The sequence below is a fragment of the Carcharhinus amblyrhynchos genome, chromosome 4 (assembly GCF_965287045.1).
Source record: "Carcharhinus amblyrhynchos chromosome 4, sCarAmb.v2.hapA, whole genome shotgun sequence".
Lineage (NCBI taxonomy): Eukaryota > Metazoa > Chordata > Chondrichthyes > Carcharhiniformes > Carcharhinidae > Carcharhinus > Carcharhinus amblyrhynchos.
The window spans coordinates 135,341,377-135,365,340 of NC_137327.1; the positions used below are offsets into that span (position 1 = coordinate 135,341,377).

At 39.8% G+C, this 23,964-nt stretch overlaps 1 protein-coding gene across 5 annotated transcripts in view; it reads right to left on the bottom strand.

Annotated features, from left to right (window-relative positions):
* Positions 1 to 444: 444 nt before the first annotated feature.
* Positions 445 to 23,964, bottom strand: part of atrx (ATRX chromatin remodeler) — a 182,120-nt gene continuing 158,600 nt past the window's right edge. For all 5 annotated transcript variants that reach the window (XM_080187921.1, XM_080187920.1, XM_080187919.1 and 2 more), the window contains exons 31-35: positions 18,379 to 18,528; positions 15,924 to 16,049; positions 15,010 to 15,105; positions 6,661 to 6,789; positions 445 to 5,096 (exon numbers count right to left, since the gene is read on the bottom strand). In XM_080187921.1, the coding sequence (XP_080044047.1) occupies positions 4,794 to 5,096; positions 6,661 to 6,789; positions 15,010 to 15,105; positions 15,924 to 16,049; positions 18,379 to 18,528 (804 nt within the window). In that variant the 3' untranslated portion in view covers positions 445 to 4,793. The remainder of the gene's footprint in view (positions 5,097 to 6,660; positions 6,790 to 15,009; positions 15,106 to 15,923; positions 16,050 to 18,378; positions 18,529 to 23,964) is intronic.

Consider the following 23,964-nt stretch of genomic DNA (forward strand, 5'->3'; position numbering starts at 1 on the left):
CTGCAGGCTTTAGCTGATGTGAGATTACACAAAAGTATTTAATATTTTCCTTACACAACAGCGCTATGTGCAATTTTAAACCTGAGCACCGGCACGGCGTTGACCAAACACCACCTCAGAGTGTCTCCGCCCAAGCTCTAGGAGGTGGGTTCTTTGTAAAGGTACAGAATCAACATCCAGCATCAAGGCAGATCTACAGGAACTTGGAACAGCCCGCAAAATCTAAACAGAGATTTTGTTTACCCACTGATGTGGATCCAAAGTAGTACTAATTTCTGTGATGGCTAAAACAACCTCTGCTCTAAAACACATCTTACATGCAAGGCAGCAAGGGTTGGGGAGTATCAGGAGCATCATGCTGCTAGATATGGAGCTGAGAAATGAGCTGTACTGCTGTATCAATTTGATTGCTAGAAAGTACTTTTAATAAATAACCTAGGCAAATTTTCAATTTTGTCATTTTTATTGAATATTAAATATTAAAATTTCAATGTTTTGATACCACTTGCAAAGGTAACAACACAACAGTGTGCGTACTTATTCATTCACTACAGTTTCTATTAAAACACACTGCCAGAGTTTATTTTACACACGATGATCCCTATGGGATGAAGTTGCATCAGTTCTACGGTATTTACGGTAGTGAATAAATACAGTTGAAACAATTTCTGAAATATATAGAAAGCAAGCAAGACTGTTACATCTTCAACGCTGTTGGAATTCAACAGCAAATGATGGTTTTAGGGCTCTCCTTTTGCTATTCAACTAGGGTACATCTGATACAAAAACATTACTAAGCAAAGAGTGCTTTACATCCAAAATTAAGGACAGTACGAGTTAGAAAATATGGTATTTACCATTTTTAGTCTTACTTAATACAAGCTGCAACATATTTATCAGTTAAGCAACAGCAACTATGTAAATCACATCTAACCTTATAAAAATGAACAATTTGAGTGATTTAATTTTCCTTTCAACCACAACCATAATAGTTTCAGAACTATTTCCTGGTCAACTTTAGTGCTAAATTACAGCACTGATAGATATAAACAAAAAAACTAAATTTAAAGTGAAAACTACAAGCAGTCCAAATTTTTTGTTGTGCATCTTGTCTTAAAAATTCACTTCTGTGCATTGGCTCAATACCTTAACTGTGCTACCCATAGCTTTTCAAAATTTTTTATCTGAGAGTAAGAAAAGCATACAACTTTGATTTATACTGTCAGAACATCTGGTAAAACAGATGTGAGCAAATTTTGCTCTATAAGAAGTCTTGAACAGTACTAGAGCTCACATGTTACAAAATAAAAATTCCAAAAGGTAAAACGAAGCAGAGTAAAGTAGAGCAATAGGAAAATGACTGCCGTTACATGACTGCCACCGCGCCCCCCTCAACCTCCTTCCCCACCGTTAAGTACATTCAGAACAGTATCTTGCTGGATGATCCAAATGCATGGACACTTAGTTTGAATAGATTTAAATTTCAAAACAAAAAACCCCTATTGATTTTGTGTTATCTTCTAATCCTATAATGTCTAATCACAGGATGAAAATGGGATTACTGCAAGGATTTTGGAAAGATTCAAGGCACCAGATGCTTTTGAATCCAATTTAAAGGAGAAGGGTAGGAAAACAAACTGGCTATCAGCTGAAGCTGTCATCCTACTGAATGAACGTGTCCTGTCCAGCACAATAGCATTAACGTACACACACATTTCTTCTTACACTGTGATAGAACTTTGTTAAAAGATTTATATGGGTATGCATTTAACATTATAAACCTATTAATTTTCCAAAGAGTAACTTGGCAAACTGTTGCAGTGCTTTGGCGTGAACTCAAACGTGGAAGAGCAAAATGACAGACAAGGGGTAAAATGGATGGCCGGTCCATTTAAAAAAAGCAGCAGCCAAATATAGGTCTCAGCTTTGAATCATACCAACAGGCTGGCAATTTGCATCAACTGCAGAGTGAAATAATGTGAATTTAAACCAAAGGAAATGTTTGGTAGAACATTACACAACAGCAAAAGCTAGAAACAGCTGAGATTTTGCTGCTGCGAGTTCCAAATATCATTTAAACAATCCTACAAGTCAGATTTATCCATAGATTTATCTTTTATAAATCATTTCACAGCTACAATAGTTTGTAAAATGAAAAATATTAAAAATAAATGTTTCAGCCTGCAGTGCAGAGTAATTTTATTTTTGGTTTACAACTGGCTGACAGTAAAAGGTGAAAAAGTAAGTGTGGATTACCATATTAAAAGTAAATTTACAACGTTAATCATATGGATGAAATAAAGTTTTGTGGCTATATAATAAGACAACAGGCTTGTGAAATTTACATTACCGTTTCTGAATGGGCTCTTCACTCTGAACAGAAGGCTTCCACCACAAACCACAGGAGTGAGCCAAGGTTCCCAGCAGGAATACAAGACTTGAAACAAAAGGCCATTATGTAATGACAGTAGGATTTCATTCAAGTTTCGCACCTACCAAAAATATAGAAGATTTCACACAAGCTGACAAATTAATTTTTGGGGTCGAAATGGAAAACGAAACGCTAACAATGATCTTCTGTGACAGTTCTCAAGGACAGAATTCATTGAGTGTGATACGTGGAGATGTGCTTTTACTCAAAAGGAAGAACAGACTGCTAGATAATCTGATGCCCTTCCTTATAATCAAACTCATAACATACAAAAGCTTGACACAGCAGGACCAAAGATGATGGAGCTCCTTGCAGTATACTCAGCATCTTTCAGGATATTGTGAATTTCAGGATCATCTTGATTATGTCAGTTAACTGACAGCACAGCTCAGCAGATACTACTGAAAGTATCCTCAAGGCTAGTCCAGATTGAAGTAGATCTATTGGACTTCACAATCAATTTTCTATTTGCATGATGACAATAATGTAGAATACATTAAAGAACTGAGTGTTTTTAAGTGTCTGAAACAGATGTACATTGTCTAGTTTTATATACCCAGGCTACACAAAAGGTTTTATCCATTTGTGTATTGAAACCTACATGCTACTTTTATCTTGCTTGGTGATGGCTGAATGGTCAACTTTTTCTTGTAAACGGATTTCACAAATCCTCCAGAAAGAAAATAAACAGCCTAGGCACTAGGTTATATCTAGTGGAGCTGATGGAACATCAGTTCTTCAAGCTCACGGACTACCTGGTTTTAAAGTGACAAAAAGTTTAATTTCTATGCAGTAAACGCAAGCTGGATGAGTTGTATGCTGCTTTCCCAACCTGTAAAGGACCATCAAACCAACAAAATGCAACATCAACCCCAAAGCAACATTTAGATACACAGCTCAACACTTTAGTGACTGAACAAATCTTTGAATTGTGTAACCAAAATCGCTTAGTAATCTCAGGGTGAGAGTGCTTAAACTAATTGATCTAAAAATGCTGCTGTACTTGGACTGAGAAATAATTATTGTTCTACGTACAGCTATAATACCTTTAAATTATAGATGACAAGATTAGCAATCTATGTTCACACTTAGGTTATCTACCGACTAGAAAGTGATCCAGAATTACGAGAAAAGGTTTCGTGACAAGGGCACGACTAACACCATAAAGGATCAATGACGTTATTCGTCGTGATAACTTCACATTATACATAACATGTTCTTTCTATTTGGAATAGGTCCTTAGAAACGGCAATACTTTGATCGTAATGACGATGCAGACTCTGTGGGTTATAGAAATTCTTGGCTTCCTACACATGGAATTGGAATGTCCACCTTTAAGATAGAAACCAACTCAAGCTAAATAAGGGAATGCACAGAAGATGGATTAATCGAATCAGCATATGCAGAAGATAAGGTAAATGGTTCTCATAGCAGATCACCATTGGAAGTTATCCATTTCATTTCCGATTAAAGATACGCAAGCAGTATCTTGACATCCAACAAGTGTCTAGCACATATTAAAAAATGAAATTCAGCAAGTTTTAATTGGATTGATTGGCAACAAACTGGGCTAAGATTTCTTGAACTGCACTATGAAGACAGAGGGGAAACAAAGTTAGTACATCAATGCACTGCACAGATGGGTTGCAAAGGGATGAACACAATCAATTTCTATTAAGACTGAAGGGGTTTATTCAAGACCAACATTTGTAACTAGCTGGCACCAAACAAGTCCTCCTGACAGCTGTGTCTGGTATCATCTCAGATTAATTTACTCTTCAAACATCAGTTTTGAAACAAGTTTTCTTTCGGGGGAAAAAAAAGAGTTGGAGGACTTATCGAAGGTTGGGGAAAAAGAACTGACCTGTTAGATTGTTGAGACATAGAGGCGCTATCACTAAAAAATATACTTCAAAGGGGCAACTTCAGGTGTTCCTTTATCAATGGGGGTTATTCCTGAAGCATACAAGTATATGGCAAAGACTACATCTGTTGAAGTATGTTGGTCGATGAGTCCTGGACTCAACTTCTCACCTCCTCAAAACTATTTTAAAATTTTCAGATACATCAGAATTAAACAAAATGGTTGGCAGAGAGAAAACAAATCTTGGGAGAAAACTGGTTCTCTTCCTTACCAGTCACATATTTATTAAGGCTATATACAATGGTTAAAGATTCCTTGGAATCTCTCATGACAATATTACCTCTGATGATCTCAGCACGATTCTATGCACTTTAGTGTCCCAACTGCAATCTACAGTTATAAATTGGTCACTTGAAGCTTTTCTTTTTCAGTTCAGAAATGTGCTTGCTACCATAGCAAAGGCACAATACTACGTTTCTATAATCTCTTCAGCGATGACTACTTCTTTGAATTTTTAATCCCTTGTTTGAGCTGTGGTGGACCAGGAGACTGTCCCTTCATCTGCATAGGTGCAGGTGGTGCCCGCTGCAAAGGAGGTGGTCGCATACCAGATTGAGATGGTGGAAACATTGGCAGTCCTCTTAAACCTAGGTGCGGATAGGTCATCAGTGGGCTAGGATTTCTTGAAGACATAAATTGGTTTAAAATTGGGTTCATTGGATACTGCTGCTGTTGTGCTGCCATCTGGTTGAACTGTTGCTGTCTTCGACTCATTAATATTTGTTGTACAGATCTTATCAACTGTGAAAGGAAAGCAGAAATGAGAACAATTGAATATGCAGTGCCTGCTTAGGGACCTTAGAAATCCCTATACTACAAAGGTCTGATCTTGCCGTTGTCAAAGATAGGTGTTTAGTTGAGATTAGGCACTCTCTCAAGGGGGAATGCAGATAATTCAGAATCAGTGCTAGCGATGAACTCAAAAAGCACGGGAAGCGGTTTACCTTCACTGTGACCCAGAATACCCAAAAGGAGCTCTTCAAAAAGGAGTTTACATGCTCAGATGGACAACCTACATTTCTGCATTGAAAATGATTAGATTATCTTCATCCTCATTTTATCAATATATTTAATTGACTATAAAAGGTACATGAATTTTTAGAAGCACGAATGGTAAATTTTCAGACTCGTTCACATATTATACAACAGGAGGTGCTGTCCAATTTCATTCAAATTAGCAACGGCCATAATCCCTAAAGATTAACAGTAGTTAGCAGCTGTAACACGTGACTGGTCACTACAGTTGCAGAAATCAAAAGTAATCTTCGTACCACCAGACCTTCAATGAACTTTAGCACTCATCTCCCGAAACATCATCCAAGAGGAGTTTTGGGAAAACACTGGTTTGAAATGTTTTACACCCACAAAGATAGCCCTGAAGCCCGGATTTTGAAGCCCAGTTTACCCAGATGTTCAATACTACTTTGAATGGGAGTCCTTCTATGGGAAGAGGAAGCTGTTCAAGTATTGTGATCCCAACACCTGTGGCAAGAGATTAAGTTGCTGATTTTGCGCGTGATATAGAACCAGTTTGGGTAGTGCATGAGAAACAAATAAGTGTTCATAAATTAAGTTGAAGAATTTATTCAGTATTTGAGAAAATAGACTACAGCCACTAAAAGTCTAATTGAATGTTTTAGGATTAAAATGTATTATCTTAAACAGTAGCTCTACAATTTGAACTCAATCTAATCATAACTTAAGAATGGAACTGACACTGGCATTAACTTGTGTGGGCTATTAAACATTTAATTGGTGAAGTGGTTCTGTGGACCTCATGATTATTGTAATTACACCTGAAGTTTCTGCAATTTCAGTCACATGACATTTTATTTGTATGAAACAAGTTACCCAAAAATACTCATGATCAACTTTGGTAACTCACTTTTCATAAACTATTAATGACTACAACACAAACTTAAAAATACATGTAAGTAAATTCTTTATCTATTCAACTAAAATGTAATATGAAAATGTAATACTCAAGATAAATAATGCAAATATTATACATGGGATAAAACAAAGTTATGAATATTTACTGCACCTTTTAAATTCAGTGATTCTGCTTTTCAAATTGTTGAGACATTTTTAAAACATCAAACATTACTTTGCTTAATCATTTTTTTTTAAGAAACAAAAAATACCAAGATCTTGTACTTTTTAAAAAGTAAATGGGCAAGGGCAGATATATCCCACAAATCAACCCTGCTATTCTATTACCAATTCGCAAAAAAAGTCTGAAAAGGGTTTTGTGTCGACATTAGGCACCAGTGCTTATTCGTCAAAAACAGGGCTAAGTTCTTACCAGCTGTTGTTTTGAAAGGATATCATTGTACATAGCTTCTCTGCGTTTTATTTCCAGTTCTTGGCTTGCTTGTTTGCTCAATGACACTGCTTGAACCTGCTCCTCAGACAAGTTGGGATTCTCTTTCCACTAAAGAAAAGGGAGAAACGCTAAAAACCACGACAATCTTGGAACAGGAGAGCTGACAACAGCGACAACAAAGCATGCATCTTGCTATTAATAGCAAATCTCAGTCACTTCTGAAGTGACCAATGACAGTTCAGGTTAAGAAGAAATTACTAAATAGTTTTCAGATTGGATGTAGGCAAAATATAGCAAAAGGTTACCAATTTATCTGAATGTTACATTTTGTGCCTATGAAAATTAACGTATAGAATTAACTTCATTGCTTGAACCATGTTGTCCCCACGTAACTATAAATACTTTAGGAAAAACAGCACTGCAGGGATGCATCACTCACTGTCCACATCAAAAATCAAAGAACAGTACAGCACAGGAACAGGCCCTTCGACCCATCAAATCTGTGTTGACACAGATGCCTTTAACCTAATATTTTCTTGCATCTACTTGGTCCATATCCCTCCGTTCTCTGCCCATTCATTAACCATCCAGATGCCTCTTGAACATTATAGAACCTGCTTCCACCACCCCCTCTGACAGCGGTTCCAGGCATTCACCGCCCTGTGTGGAAAAACTTGTACTTTACATCTCTTTTAAACTTTCACCCTCTCACTTTCAACCTATGCCTCCAAGTAATGGCCCCATCAACCCTGGGAAAAAGACTGACCATCTACTCTATCCAAGCCTGTCATAATCTTGTAAACCTCTATTAGGTCACCCCTCATCCTGCGACGCTCCAATGAAAATAATCCAAGTTTGTTCAACCTTTCTTCATAGTCTATGTCCTCCAAGCCAGACAGCGTCCTGATATCACCAAATCCCGAAAGTCCCCACATTGCAGAAGGAGGCCATTCTGCCCATTGAGTCTGCACTGACCACAATCCCACCTAGATAATATCCCTGTCCCACACATTTATCCTGCTCAGCCCCTTGACTCTAAGGTCAATTTAGCATGGTCAATCAACCTAACCCACACATCTTTGGGCTGTGGGAGGAAACCAGAGCATTCGGAGGAAACCCACACAGATATGGGGAGAACATGCAAACTCCACACAGTGATCCGGGGACAGAATTGAACCTGGGTGCTAAATACTGTGCCACCCCAAAAATCTCTTCCGCACCCTTTCTGATGCATCAACATCCTTTCGGTAGTGTGATGACCAGAATTTTTCACAATACTCCAAATGCAGCCTATCCAAAGTCTTATACAACAGTATCATGATTTTCCAATTCCTATAACTCAACACCCTAACTGATGAAGGCCAGCATGCCATATGTCTTCTTGTCCACCTGAGTTGCCATCTTCAGGGAATTGTAGATCTGCACATCGAGATCCCTCAGTATGCTAACATTTCTATGGACTCCACCATTTACTGTATATCTCCTTCTGCAGTAGGCTTTCCAAATCGCATCACCTCACATTTGTCTGGGTTAAATTCCATCTGCCATCTTTCAGCCCAGGTCTCCAGCTGATTTATATTCTGATATCCTCACTACCGCTACTCCCCCAATTTCTGTATCATATATAAACTTACTAATCAGACCACAGACATTTTCCTCCAAATCATTCATATAAATTACAAACAAGAGACCCAGCACTGATCTTTGTGCAACACTTTGTCAGACCTCCAGTTAGAAAAGTACCCTTCATAAGAACATAAGAAATAGGAGCAGGAGTAGGCCAACTAGCCCTTCGAGCCTGCCCCGCCATTCAATAAGATCATGGCTGATCTGTCGTGGCTCAGTTCCACATTCCCGCCCTCTCCCCATAACCCTTAATCCCCTCTCTTATCAAAAACCCATCAACCCGCGTCTTAAAATATTTAGTGAGGTAGCCTCCACCACTTCAACGGGCAGAGAATTCCAGAGATTCACCACCCTTTGAGTGAAGAAGTTCTTCCTCAACTCCGTTCTAAACACCTCCCCCCCCCGCCCCGTTTATCTTGAGGCTGTGCCCCCTAGTCCTACTATCCTTTCTGAGCAGGAAGAGTCTCTCCACCTCTATCCTATCCATCCCATTCATCATCTTATATGTCTCAATGAGATCTCCCCTCATTCTTCTAAACTCTAACGAGTACAAGCCTAGTTTATTCAGCCTCTCCTCATAGCTCAACCCCCTCAACTCCGGCATCAGCCTAGTAAACCTCCTCTGCACTCCCTCCAGGGCCAAAATATCCTTGCGTAAGTACGGCGCCCAAAACTGCACACAGTACTCCAGCTGCAGCCTCACCAATGCCCTATACAGCCGCAGCAAGACCTCCCTACTTTTATATTCAATCCCCCTCGCTATGAAGGCCAGCATCCCATTCGCCTTCCTGACCACCTGCTGCACCTGCAAGCTGGGTTTTTGCGACTCATGCACAAGGACCCCAAGGTCCCTCTGCACTGCCGCCTGCTGCAGTTTTTCTCCACGCAAGTAATAATCCTTCCTACCATTATTCCTACCAAAGTGGACCACCTCGCACTTGCCAACATTAAATTCCATTTGCCATTTCCTGGCCCATTCGCCCAGCCTATCTAGATCCTTCTGTAGACTCTCCACACCCTCTGCACAATTTGCCGTTCCACCAATCTTGGTGTCATCAGCAAATTTTGACACCCTACACTCAGTTCCCTCCTCCAGATCATCCTTATAAATGGTAAATAGCTGAGGCCCCAGCACCGACCCCTGGGGCACTCCACTAGTCACCATCCGCCAATCCGAATAGCACCCATTGACCCCCACTCTCTGCCTCCTATTTGACAACCAATCCTCTATCCACGCTAACACCCTACCCCCAACTCCATGTCCCCTGACCTTCTGCAATAACCTCTTGTGAGGTACCTTGTCAAACGCCTTCTGAAAATCAAGACAGACCACATCCACTGGCTCTCCTCTATCCACCGCCCTAGACACATCCTCATAGAACTCCAGTAAATTTCCACTGGTACTTTCTGCTTTCTATGCCCAAGCCAGTTTTGTATCCATTTTACCAGCTCACCTTGGGTCCCATACGACTTCACCTTCTATATCAACCTGCCATGTGGAACCTTATCAAAGCTTTACTGAAGTCCATGTATACAACATCCACTGCCCTGCCCATTTTTGTCAATTCCTCAAAGAATTCAAATCAAGTTTGAAAGAGACGACCACCCCTTCACAAAACCATGCTGCCTATCGCTAATAAGCCTATTCTCTTCCAGATGGGAGTACATCCTGTCCCTAAGAATCTTCTCCAATAACTTCCCCACTACTGATGTCAGACTCAGGTCTGTAATTTCCCAGAATCTCTCTTCTGCCTTTCTTAAGCAGAGGAACAACGTTAGCTACTCTCCTCCCATCCTCTGGTACTTTCGCCCGTGGTTAAAGATGATAAAGATTTTGGCAAAGGCCTCAGCAATTTCTTCCCTTGCCCCTTTCATATTGAGGAAGACCTATCTGGCCCAGGGCACTTGTCCACCTTAATGCTTTTCAAAACCTCTGATACCTCCTCCCTTTTTATGGCCCCTTTCTGCCCTCTTAAGTCCCTGTTTAAGCTCTTTCTTGCTACCTTTGTATTCCTTGAGAGCCATATCTGTTTTCAATCCCCTGAAAATGTACACATGCCTCCTCCTTTTTCACTAAGTTCTCAATCTCTCTCATCATCCATGGTTCCTGAATCTTGCAAATCTTTATTGTTTTAAAAAAAACAGGGGCATACTTTTCCTGAATTGTTGATAACTGACTTTTAGAAGTCTCCCACACATTGTATGTAGGTTTAATCTCAAACAGCCACCCCCATTTTACATTCCCTAGTTCCTGCCTAATACTGTCTTAGTTAGCCTTCTCCCAGTTTAGTACTTTCATTTGGACTACTTCTATCCTTTTCCACAAAAATCTTGAAACTTATAGAATTGTGATCACTGTTCCCAAAATGGTGCCCCACTGAGAATCATCTGTCTGAACTCATTTCCCAGAACTAGGTCTAAGATAGCCTTTTCCTGAGTTGGATTGTTTACATATTGCCTCAAGCAGCACTCTTGGACACTCTGCCCCATCCAAGTCCCTGGCACTAAAGGAACCCCAGTCTACGTTGGGGAAGTTAAAAATCACCCATCAACAACACTGCTGTTTTTACATCTTCTGCTGACATATCAGTTCCTCCACTTCACGCTGGCTGTTAGGTCTGTAGTACAACCCCAACAGTGTGACTGCAACTCTCCTGTTCCTGAGTTCTACTCAGGAGTATCAAATGAAGCAGCAGCAGGAAATATGAGAAGATATGGTGAGAACCGTGTCCCTGAGAATCAAGTGTGCTGGAGACCAAGAAACACCTGAAGTACAGTGCATTGCGTGTACAAAATATTATCCAGAGTTTGATGGTGCCAGATAAACTCAAAACATCACAAATAGCCCTGAATAAAAGAATAAGTTTCTTCAGAAGAAAACTTAATTCACTGATCAGCAGTAAATCCATGATGATAGAATCTGTCAAGATTGATAACGAGAAAGCAATTTGGGTATCCTACAGAGTTAAGTTAGCACAATACACTTGCCGAAGAAGCCCACACAACTGATGAAAGCCTGATAAAGCCTAGTGCCAAAGACATTGTAATGTGTATGCAAGCTGAGGCAGCAGGTAGAAACATTGAGATGCAACAGCTGTCCAACGTTGTTGCCAGCCAAATTCATGATCTTGCTGCTGACACTTAGGGTCAGCTAGTTTCTTCTCAATGTTGTGAGACATATTCATTGGAGCTAGATGAGTCCATTGACATGGATTGTAATATTGCTGAGGTAGGTCTTCAGTGTTGTTGTTGAGGACTTGCTGATATGTGACCCCCCACATTGCAACATCACTGGCAGTCAAATATTCAACTACATCAACAACTTCTTGGAAAAACATGGAATAAGTTGGAAGAAGTGTGTTGATGTGCGCACTGATGTGGCTAGGGCAACAGTCAGGCAGACAGGTGCTATAGCATGGATTATAGTTGCAAGGGCCATGCTGCATGAGCAATCACCATGTCCTCCATCAACATATACTAGCTGTCAAGATGCCTGCATCTCAAAAAAAAGCACTGGATGGAACAGCACAAATTAACAACATTAAAAACTGTGCACTGAAATCAAGACTTCTTAAAATCGTGCATCCAAAAAATGAGTCATGAGCACACAGCACTGCTCCTGCACAGAGGTACGGTGACTGTCGCAATGCAAAGTGCTCAAGACCTTTTGACTTTTATTGTACAGCCTTGGCATTTTGTGGGGATCAGAAATGTCAATTTTCAGAACTGATCTGTACTTCAAGACTTGCACATTTTGCAGATATTTTTGCAAGGCTAAATGGAGGGAAACTGACATTGTAAGGTAAAGATATTACAGTAAGAGCTAAGGTTTCATTGCTGTTGAGTAAACTTTGCTTTTGGATGGTGTGTAAAAATTTAAGACTGTTGACTGCTTTCCCACATTGAATTACTTTCTCACTGAAGTTAATTCTGCCCTGGAGGAGAATATTTTCAGTGACATTACACAACACCTGCATGGCTCGCACTCTTTGATGGAATATTTCCCTTTGTCAAATGAGCACAATATGTGGGCATGCAGCTGTTAAGATACGGAAGTAAAAGACTCAAGAATTGAGTAACATCAAGATTAAAAATGAAATTGGGATAAAATGAAGAAATTGGATAAAAGGAAACTGACGAGACCGGCTGTAGAGTTAGAGTAGCAGTCAAGAAACAAGTGTTCACCTAAGTGACATAGGGAAAACAATGCTGTATACATAGAAATAAGTGTAGAACTACAGGTGAGATGATTAAGTGGAGAGAATATAATTTGAACCTATATGCTAAAAGCCTGGCTTAAGGTGTTATTACCATAGAATATCAAAGGAAAAGAAAATAACCATAGGAGGACAGCTGAGTACAGTAGGAGAGAAGCAGCTACCATCGTAGTCGCACCCAGCTGGAGAAAGCAGGCTCTCAAAAACAAGCTACTAGAAGTTGTTTTTAAAAAAATTCTGTAACAGAGAAGAACCGCTATGCCAAACTAAAGAAAGCCTCCCCAAATCTGGAAATAACCTGTGGGTGGTAACTATATGCTGGATTTAGCTCAAAATTGATTCAGTATTGTATGTTGTTTGAGAAAAGGGACATTTTCATTCAAGAAACATAGGTAGTTGGGAACAAGGAATGCAGTGTGCGCGTTGCCAATATTGTAGTTAAGTCCACTGTTGTAGTGTATTATAGTCTCTCCTACTGTGTTTTCTTTTAAATTAGTAAATATTCTTTACTAATGACTACAAGACTACGCTATTCCTCAATTGCTTGCATGTCTCCCTTAACATTATACCAAAATTTAAAACATACAGCACTAGGCACCAGTGTTTCAAGTTACCCTTCTGGAATTTGAGGCACTCTAGCACTTAATATCAGCAGGGTTTTTAATTAAGTCAGGCCCGGTGATTTATTAGTACACTATTACAAGAGCCTGGTTGACATGATTTCTGTCTTCCCACTAAAGCAGCGGTTCAGTACACTGCTGCTGATGAACCTTTGGACCAGCTTAATGCACGGATATCCTGTGACACACTGAAGACAACAGCCAGGTCAGCCTTCAGTTCTTACTAATAATGGCTTATTGGTAATATATACATAAACGTAACTAGGAAAGACTGGCTTATATTTGATTTCTGTGATCGCACCTGCTTCACAAAGGGTGTTGACATTATGAGAATGTGTGGAGTTTCCTGAAGCTCTTGGGAGTCACTAAGGGTTCCATGGCTGGAAAGGTTTGGGGAAACCATGGCATAGATACAAATAAACCATTCTCATTGATATGGGAACCCAGAACAAGGCATTATCTTTAAACTGGAAAAAGCCATTTATGAATGAAGTCAGGAAATACTTTTTCACACAAAGGGTAATGGAAATCATCAGACCTGAGGGTTTATTGGTCCAATTCTGTTCCCACATCTACTAACGTTGATCAGACAGGGTTACTTTGATATATAATGAAAATACAGATCGAATTTTGGTAGTAGACTGAGATAGGTTCATGGCCAGAATGTCCAAACAAAATAATGTATTTTCAGCCAGATTCAGAGGCCTTCACCTTGGAATTACTTTTCTGATACAAAATAATCACTACTCAGTATCTACTGCATAGGAAGCTAGTGTCAAACTCAAGAGGCAGCAGTCACAATTTTGTCTACAGTTGTTTAATCATCTGAATGAGCAGCATATAAAATCCAGCGGCTTGGTAACTGTGTTCCAATGCTTTAACATAAAAAAGTTTGAGATACATGAGCACCAAGAGCAGTATTAGGTCCGTCTGTTCTCCACCTTCTGAGAAGACAGTATAATGTGTCTTTACTTGGCAAGGACAGATCACATTGGCTAGAAGGTCCAATGATTTTGTCTTTTGTACTTTCCTCAAGTGTTGAGGTTATGAGCCATTCACATCATCCAATGACTTTCATATCAAAAAAGTGACTTGGACATGCAGCAGACTTAATTAAATACCAAACCTGCAAGGCTTTGTTTTGTCTAGCAATGAAAAGACATTGGATTAGGGAATAGAATAAAAAAGTTCAACTTGATCTTCTAAGCATGCAAAATACTTGTTAGCTTTCTTGGCCAAACTGCAGTCCCTTCAAATCCCAAATGGAAACCTTTTTAAAAAATAAAAAGCGGTTTAGGGACTTTGGATGGAACAAAATTGGATTCCAACTGACTAGGTTCTTAGACACCTGGCAATGTCTCCCATTGCATTCAAAAACTATAAAAAATCTGCCCTATCAAAGATTGGAAGTGGATTTATCATAGTACTTCCATTATTCAGTAAGCAGTAATATTCCTTCATTTTTCACTAAGGTAGCCAAATATCTTTTATTTCAACCAAAACCATATGTACATAATCAGCATGTTCTATAACAGGCAGCATGAAAGCCAAGATTAATGGTACTAAAATGGGGCATTATCTCATTTTTTTATTAAATATTTTTATAGCTTTCTGTTGTGTTAAATGTTCCAAAGCACTTACGAAAACCTCCAATGTGCAGCACTTGCGTTTCAGATCAACGCACAGCTATAAACCACAAGATGATGTAATGTATTGTATTGCATGAATCAAAGGCTTTGATATCCAGTGTTGCTGAAAGGTCAACTGCATTGAACAAAATCTTATTTTGCTCTGTGTTAACAGTCTATTGATATTTAGAACAAATTACATTTTCCCTTTAAGAAATAAGCACTCAAGTTTCTTACCACTTGTGCAATGAGGTCTTCAAGAGCTTCTGTTCTCGCACCTGCTATACTGGTACTGGCTTCTACCACCTTCTCTCTGCCTTGATTGATAAGATCCTTGAGGAGGAAAAACAATCAAGTGGAAAGGACCGCAGTGAAGTCCACAATTACATACAGTGTACTTTTAAATGGCACTATTTTTTTCTCAGCTGGCAATGAATTAACTCAGCCACCGTATGTAAAACATAAAATTGGGACAAATCGTTGTTATTTATTGAACTAAACTGCCAGATTAATTTGTGAGTTTACTTTCATAATTCCTGTTCTAAAAAACACTCACTTTTACATTATACATTAACACCATCTACTGCGATAAATTAAGCACACTGCCTACGCCAGTTTAGGGTTGACATTATTAAATTGCCACTGTCATCATTACTGTAAGCTATTGACGGCCTAATTGTTACTCCTGGCGATACAACAAATCTCAACCAGTGCAGAATCTAACATCCATGAGCTGTTGGAGGAGGAAAGTAATTCAAGTCACCCAGGAATTACATTTCTGATCATACTTATGAAATCAAACACAGATGAGATATACTCTGTCGAACAGCAATGGACTAATGGTTAGGGGGGCAAGCACTTACCATGCAATTTTTATATACTGAATATTTGAAAGTTATCAAAGCAAAAAAATAACAATTTGAAAAACCACAAGATCTCTGTGTTAGGTAATACAAACACTGTAAAGTTTACGTACTTCACTGTTAAAAACAATTGGAAACAAGAACTAAGAATTGACAAATACAAAGCATATCATTACAATACATTTTTGTATGATACCAGATCAAATTAATCTCAATGTTTTGAACTTCAAATATCAAACAAGTTATATTAAAGATACTGGGACCACCAGTTTAGATCAGATTACCCACCTCCAGCTGTTGATTAGTCATTGCAGACAACGTTGCTATGTTGAAAGGAAAATGTGCAGCCTGCAAACTAAAATTGGCAGCAGGGAAATTCATCCCAGTTGGTACATTAGTTCGCAAAGAGAGACCCTAGAAGGAAGGGGTTAAAAAAGCCATGTTTATCATTTTGAAACCCAACAGTAGCATTAAACATTAAAAGGAATAATTTTATCTTAAACCAATTGACAATGCACAAATCCTGCTGCTGTCTTATTGAGGGAATACTAAAGTGAAGTTTTAAAGCAAATTATGAACACAGAGTTCCCTTCACAGATTTTCTATCATGGAATACCAAATGCTGTATTTTAGTTACATAACCCAAGAAGCTCAATGATTTCCCACCAATTACGAGATCATCTTTGGACAGATCAATTTTTGTTAAGTGTTTCATCAGGAAACAAACAATCAAGGCTAGATGGAATAGTATCAGGGTGTTATCTACAGTCACAGATCTTTGTAGGTATATAGGCCAGGAATTTCCTGTGGGGATGTTTATCAGCAAACACTGGTAGAATTTATGCATGAAGTTTCCCACATTGCTAACAATTACTTCTTGTGCATTTACTGTGACTACATCAGAAATAAAGAATCAACAACCTGCACGACCAAGTAGGCCCCCTATATCCTCTCTGAACATCTGACAGGCTTTTTATGCAAACTTCACATCTCTCAAGTGGTGATGCTATAGCTTTCAAGCATTCACATCTTTTGCTTTGAATTCCTTGCTTAAACCTCAATTTTTCTCCCTTTAACTTAAAAGCATCTTGACAATATTCAAGCCTGAATGGTGGCAAGTAGTATTCGTGCCACACAAATGCCAGACAATTACCAATGAGAGAATTGCACCACGTTCCTTTGATACTTATCACCAAAACCCAGGAGGGTTATCAGCGACCTGAAACTGAACTGAATCAGCCATATCAATATGCTGTAGCTACAAAAACAAATCAGAGGTTGGCAATTCTGCACAGTGTAACTCACTTCCCAACTCCTCAAAGCTTCACCACTATCTACAAAGCACAAGTTGAAAGTGATAGTCTCCATTTCCCTGGATAAGTGCAGCTCTCATAACTCTTCCACAATCCATCCATAACAAAGTAGCCCACCTGTCTGGCACCCCACCAAATTCACTTCCTCCACCATCAACACACAGTATACATTGCTGCCACTGTCTACAAGATGCATTGCAGGAAATCACTAAAGTTTCTTCAACAGAGTCTTCAAATCCACAACCTCTCCCACCTAGAAAGGACAAGGGCAGTAGATGCATGGGAATACTACCACCTGCAAGTTCCCCTTCAAGTCATGTCCCATCTTGACCTGGAACTATAAAACCATTCCTTTGCTATTGCTGGATCAAAATCCTGGAACTCCCCTTCCAAACAGCACTGTGGTATTCCTACAACAGGGTCTACCACCTTCTCATGGGCAATTCAGGGTGGATAACAAATGCTGGCCTTGCCATCAATGCCCACATCCCACAATTTATTTTTAAAATTCCATCTTTTTGAGTATCTGATTTTTTTTTCCCCTTTGACCCTCTTCAAAATGAGCCTATGGGATTTTTCTTGGTACAAATACAGATCATTGCTAAACACTAAGCAAAACTCAAGTTCATACTTGTTAACAAAACTGTTTTCATATTATTCAATAATGCTCCCACTAACCAAACAAAAGCCAAGATTTTGATATCAAAATAGACACAATACTTGCATTGAAAATTAAATGCTAGCTTGATTTATTATATCTACAATAGCAGAGTTACATTTGGCTATATGATTAAAAACCAATTAGATGAATTGTGACATTCCGCAGGTGGAGGTCCACCTTGTTGTCAAACGAGGGGCATGCACACGGTGGGTCGTGCGTGGGCTGTTCTTGGAGGTTCTGGGAGTGGCCTAGTCGGTGTGTGTGCTTGATCCTGGACCGGTAGACGGGCGCCGCAACAGCTCGGTGACTAGCACTGCTAGCTGTGCAGATACATGGATTTGGGCCTGTGTCTGTGGGAGTTTGCGCATTCTCCCTGTGGTTGCGTGGGTTTCCTCTGGGCACTCCGGTTTCCTCCCACACCCCAAAGATGTGCTCTTAGGCTGATTGGTTTACCAAATTGACACTATTCTCCCCTGAATCTGGCTAAGTTAGGGGTTCCACTCACAGACACGCAGGGCAGATTAGGTGTAGGAGGATGCGGCAGCGCGGGCTCGTTGGGCCGAAGGGCCTGTTTCCCGTGCTGGGTTGTTCTTTGTTTGTTTATTAGAAGCTAAATGGTTCTGTATATATATTATTCATGCAACTTTTCTATCCATTTTAGAATGATTTATGTCAGCTTTCAAGTTTTGCACAATTATTTTAGGCCAGATGCATCATCCTCTCCAGGAATTTAAATCTGCTTGATCTTACTGTTGAGCAAGTTCCTTACCTTCTTTTCTGCTTCATACTCAGCCCATGCTGCTTTTCGGTCCTCCTCACTAAGCTCCTCCTCCTCCTTGTGGTCCAAAAGAGAATCATGCTCATGGTAACCCACAATGTAATCTTTCTGGTTTTGAAGTATCTCTGCTAAAATGTGATCCTATTTAAAAAAAAACACAAACATTATTGTTGCTAACTATCTCTTCTGGGCTATGATTAGAACACTGCTTTAAAAAGAAAACCGCAACTCGCTACTTTAAGATGACAACAGAATTGCTAACACTACAATCAACTGCCAACTGTTTTTCATGCCTCACACAACTCTACCTCCTTTCAAAAAAATATCACTGGAGGTACACACAGTAGACAATATTCAATTCGACAACTCTAATTCTAGCTGAAATCTCTAGGAACAATAGCAAGACGCTGGGTTCCTGAAGAACTTTTCCACAATATTTTCTAGAGTTAGATTTAATAAATTCTAAAATCTAGAAGTATTTCATACATACTATAATCGTATTTGATGAAAATGTAGTAAGAGAGTTAACATACTGATTTGCAATTAGCTGTCCAGTCACTTGCTTCATGAATGAAAAACCGCATGATTCAGAGTTATGATGCAGATCATCACTCAAGGCCAGTAAGTCCATACCAGCCATGCCATGGGGTGGCATGGTGGCTAGCACTGCCGCCTTACAGCACCAGGGACCCGGGTTCGATTCCCGGCTGGGGCCACTGTGTGAGGAGTTTGCATGTTCTCCCCATGTTTGCGTGGGTTTCCTCTGGGTGCTCCAGTTTCCTCTCACTGACTGAAAAACATGGTTAGGTGCATTGGCCATACTAAATTCTCCTTCAGTGTACCCGACCAGGCACCAGTGTGGTGACCAGTAACTTCACTGCAGTTAATGCAAGCCTACTTTGATACAAGTAAATAAACTTAACAGCTCTCTGCAGAGTAATCCTGCTATATTCCCATAGCCCTGCAAGTTTATTTCCGTCAAGTGCCCAACCAATTTCCTTTTGAAATCATTCTTCGTCACCACTTTGACCAGCTTTGTAGGTAGTAAGCTCCATGTCATTACCACTTTTTATGTAAAAGAGATGCTCTCATATTCCCCCTGCATCTCTACCCAAATCCTTATCTCTGAATGGACTGGTTCTGCTTTCCTTGGTCTACTCAAATTTTGCAAACATGCATCAAATCTTCCCATTATCTCCTTTGCTCCAGGGAAAGAAACCCCTGCTTCTCTTAAAAGCCCTCTTCCCTGGAGGCCCTGCGGTAAATGTTCACTCCACCCTCTAAAGGGCTCATCTTGTGTGGTGACCATGAGATACTCTAGTTATGTCCAACCAGGGCTTTATAAAGTTCTACACAAATAGTCCTGCTTTTATACTCAATGGTCCTACATTAGGAAGGCCAAAATCAACATGCTTTGCTAATTACTCTCCATATCTTGTCATCTTTAAGAATCTGTGCACATGTTCCAAAGTCCCTTTATCCTTGCATACACATTAGAACTGTGCGTCTCCCTTTCCCCTTTGCCATAAAGCACTGCCTCATATTTCAGCTGCCACTTGAACATCAATTCTGCTGGCCTACATCCTAACACAGTCATTATGTATTAACATCACCATTTATCACACTTTGAATAGTGGTATCAGCAAATTTTGAAATTTCATTCCTTCCAGTATCTCTTTATCCTCCACCACCACCCTGCCCTGCAGCACCTTAAGTCTATGATCCTCAATTTTGTTAGCTAGGGTTTGTGGTACTCTATCAATCATTGATCTAAAATCCATATGGATAACACCCATTGCATTCTCTTCAACTATCTCCTCTGTTGCTTCATAGAAGTATTCAAGCATGATGTGCCTTTTACAAATCTGCACTTTCACTCCTTAATTAACATAAGACTTCCAGCAATTCTTAAAAGATAGAGGAACTCGAGTTGGACATTCAGCCTCTCGAGCCTGTTCTGTCATTCAATAAGATTGTGGTTGATCTGTGGCCTAACTCCATATACCTGCCTTTGGCTCATATCCCTTAATATCTTTGCTTAACAAAAATTTATCTATCTCAGATTTAAAATTAACTGATCTAGGATCAAATGCTATTTGTGGAAAGGGGTTCCAACTTCTTTCTATAAGACCCTTGTCAGACCCCACTTGTAGAGTACTGTGCACAGTTCTGGTCACCTCACTACAGGAAGGATGTGGAAGCTATTGAGAGGGTGCAGAGGAGATTTACAAGGATGTTGCCTGGATTGGGAGGCATGCCTTATGAAGATAGGTTGAAGGAGCCAAGTCTCTTCTCCCTGGAGAGACGAAGATTGAGAGGTGACCTGATAGAGGTTTATAAAATGTTGAGAGGAATAGATAGGGTGGATTCTCGGAGGCTATTTCCCAGGGCTGAAATGGTCGCAACAAGGGGACACAGGTTTAAGGTGCTGGGAAGCAGGTACAGAGGAGATGTTCGGAGTAAGTTTTTCACTCAGAGGGTAGTGAGTGAGTGGAATCAACTGCCGTCGGTGGTGGTAGAGGCGAACTCGCTGGGGTCTTTTAAAAGACTTCTGGATGAGTACATGGGATTGGGAGTTATAGATAGTTCTACGGCCTGGTAGGTATGGATATGATCGGTGCAACTTGTGGGCCGAAGGGCCTGTTTGTGCTGTAGCGTTCTATGTTCTACCATCCTGTGCGCGAAGAAGTGCTCCTATCATCGCTTCTGAAGAGTCTGGGCCTAATTTTTGACCAAAAACTTCAAAAGGATCATCATTAAGTGTATCAGTACATTCAGAAAGACCATCCATTTTATACTCCTAAGATTTCATTCGAAGACTGAAGTCAACTTCTTGTAAGTGCAAAAACTTATGTAATACGATTGCAGGGAACCTGCACAGCCACAAAACAATTGGAATGCTAATGTGCCTAAAAACCTAAATAAGGCAAAGAAATAAAGGTGTATTCTTACCAGAATATCCTCAAACCATGAAAGACCAATCTCAGACAAACTGCATTGCCAAGCACACAGATGGTGCACAAAATCAAACTTGTTTTTTTTGATTGATCTTATGATACTTACTTTCCTCCCTTGCAACTAAAAATATATTTAGTTAAAACCATTAGCTGAGACCATTTCTGCTCAATTTCTGGGTCTGTAATTTTCTTGAAACTCAAACAGAAGTGGTCCCCAGAACATAACAGCCAACTTGGTCCCAAATTAATTCAAGCTGATCCAAATGAGAATTGCACTTCTCTATAATTTTAACCTAAAGGTGGCAGTTTGTCAAACAGGTTCAATATACTTTTACCAAAATGTTAAGATTGTTCTACTTTAGTGAAAAGGTCACACAAATAATACTACGAAAATAACTGATTTATCTAGTTCTAACAATCAACAGAGATGCAAAGACTGATTAGGGACAATCAGCGTAGCTTTGAGAGTGGAAAATCATGTCTCAAATTTGACTGAAGTGTAACCAAGGTGGTAGATGAGGGCAGTGCCGTTGATGTTGTCCACATGGACATTAGCAAAGCCTTTGACAAGGTACCACACATTAGGTTGTTGTATAAAGTTAAATCTCACAGGATCCAGGGTGAGATATCCAAATGGATACAGAATTGGCTTCTTGCCAGAAGCCAGAGGGTGGTTGTAAAGGGTTGTTTTTCAAACTGGAAGCCTGTGACCAGCAGTGTGCCTCAGGGATCAGTGCTGGGCCCACTGTTATTTGTCATTTATATTAATGATTTGATGCAAATATAGGAAGCATTGTTAATAAGTTTGCAGATGACACTAAGATCAGTGGCATAGTGGACAGTGAAGAAAGTTATCTCCACTTGCAATGGGATCTTGATCAATTGGGCCAGTGGACTGACGAATGGCAGATGGAGTTTAATTTAGACAAATGTGAGGTGATGCATTTTGGTAGACTGAATCAGGGCAGGACTTACTCAGTTAATCGTAGGGCACTGGGGAGAGTTACAGAACAAAGATCCAGGGGTACACATTCATTGTTCCTTGAAAGAGGAGTCACGGGGGACAGAGTGGTGAAGAAGGCATTTGGCATGCTTGGTTTCATCAGTCAGAACATCGAATACAGGAGTTGGAATGTCTTGTTGAAGTTGTACAAGACATTGGTACGGCCACACTTGGAATACTGTGTGCAATTCTGGTCACCCTGTTATAAAAAAAGATATTAAACTAGAAAGAATGCAGAAAAGATTTAATAGGATGCTACCTGGATTTGGTGAGTTATAGGGAGAGGCTGGATAGACTGGGACGTTTTTCTCTGGAGCGTAGGAAGCTGAGGGGTGATCTTATAGAGGTCTAAAATAATGATGGGTACAAATCAGCTAGATAGTCAACAGCTTTTCCCAAAGGTAGGGGAGTTTTAGACTCCCCTACTAGGTTTTAAGGTGAGAGAGGAGATGCACAGAAGTGTCCAGAAGGGCAGTTTTTTCACAGAGTAGTGAATGTCTGGAACAAGCTGCCAGAGGTGGTAGTAGAGGCAGGTACAATTTTGTCTTTTAAAAAACATTACATGGGTATGATGGGTATAGAGGGATATGGGCCAAATGCTGGCAATTGAGATTAGCTTAGGGGCTTAAAAAAAAAAGGGCAGCATGGACAAGTTGGCCTGAAGGGCCTACTTCCATGCTGTAAACCTCCATGACTGTTTCAAATTTTCAAACAATTAACTTTACATCTGTTTGTCAACCCAAATAAAATTTTGCCAGAAAAGAAGAAACACTTATTGATAGGGTAAATGAAGAAATAGGTAAAGTAATGCTAACTTGACAAAGATGTATTTGTAACCAAGGCAACATTATCGAAAACAATGTGTTGGAATGCAATATGTGCATATTCAGGCAATATTGTCACCAAAATGTGTTTTAGATTACATCCCACTGTGCTTGTTTGCTTTTCTTAGTCTATGCTTTGTTCCTCATTTAGTGGATGAAGGTGATGAAAAAAGTGAAAGCACCTTCACACAAATACCATTGTTAATCACCTAAAGCCATAAGACAACACAAATTGCTCATATAGCAGGAAATAGACTCAGTGGGTTCAGAGGATGGAGTGTGTTTGGGCTGTACTGTACATGTTAACAGTATAGCAGCATTTAGTCGAAGGAGATAAACTTTTATTTTGGTATTAGCCTCCGCACGCAGCAAGCCAGGAAATGAAAGGCACTTAATGGCCTTTAATTTAAGTTCTCAGATCATAAAAATAATTAAGCCAAAGATAAACTTTTTAATATATGCAGATTTTTTTTAAGCATGGAGAAATTTGACAATCTACAGAACAAAATTAGCTTTTCAGGGTCAGAGAGCAACAGTAATTATGAAATTAGTACACCATTAAAAAACTGTAATGCTGCAAAGTGAAGTTTCTTGCCAAGGTTCTTTACAGAAAGATTAAGCACAAAAGTGCAAGCTCTCTTCACTTTACAAGATTTCCAGTTGCTTGCAGTCTGGGGGATGACTCAACAATGTCTGGAGGAGCATAGAATCAGTGACAGAATTTCTGGATGCCTCTGCTGTTCAGCACGTGTGCAAGTAGTTAGTTTCAATGGTGCAATGACAGTGAATGCTG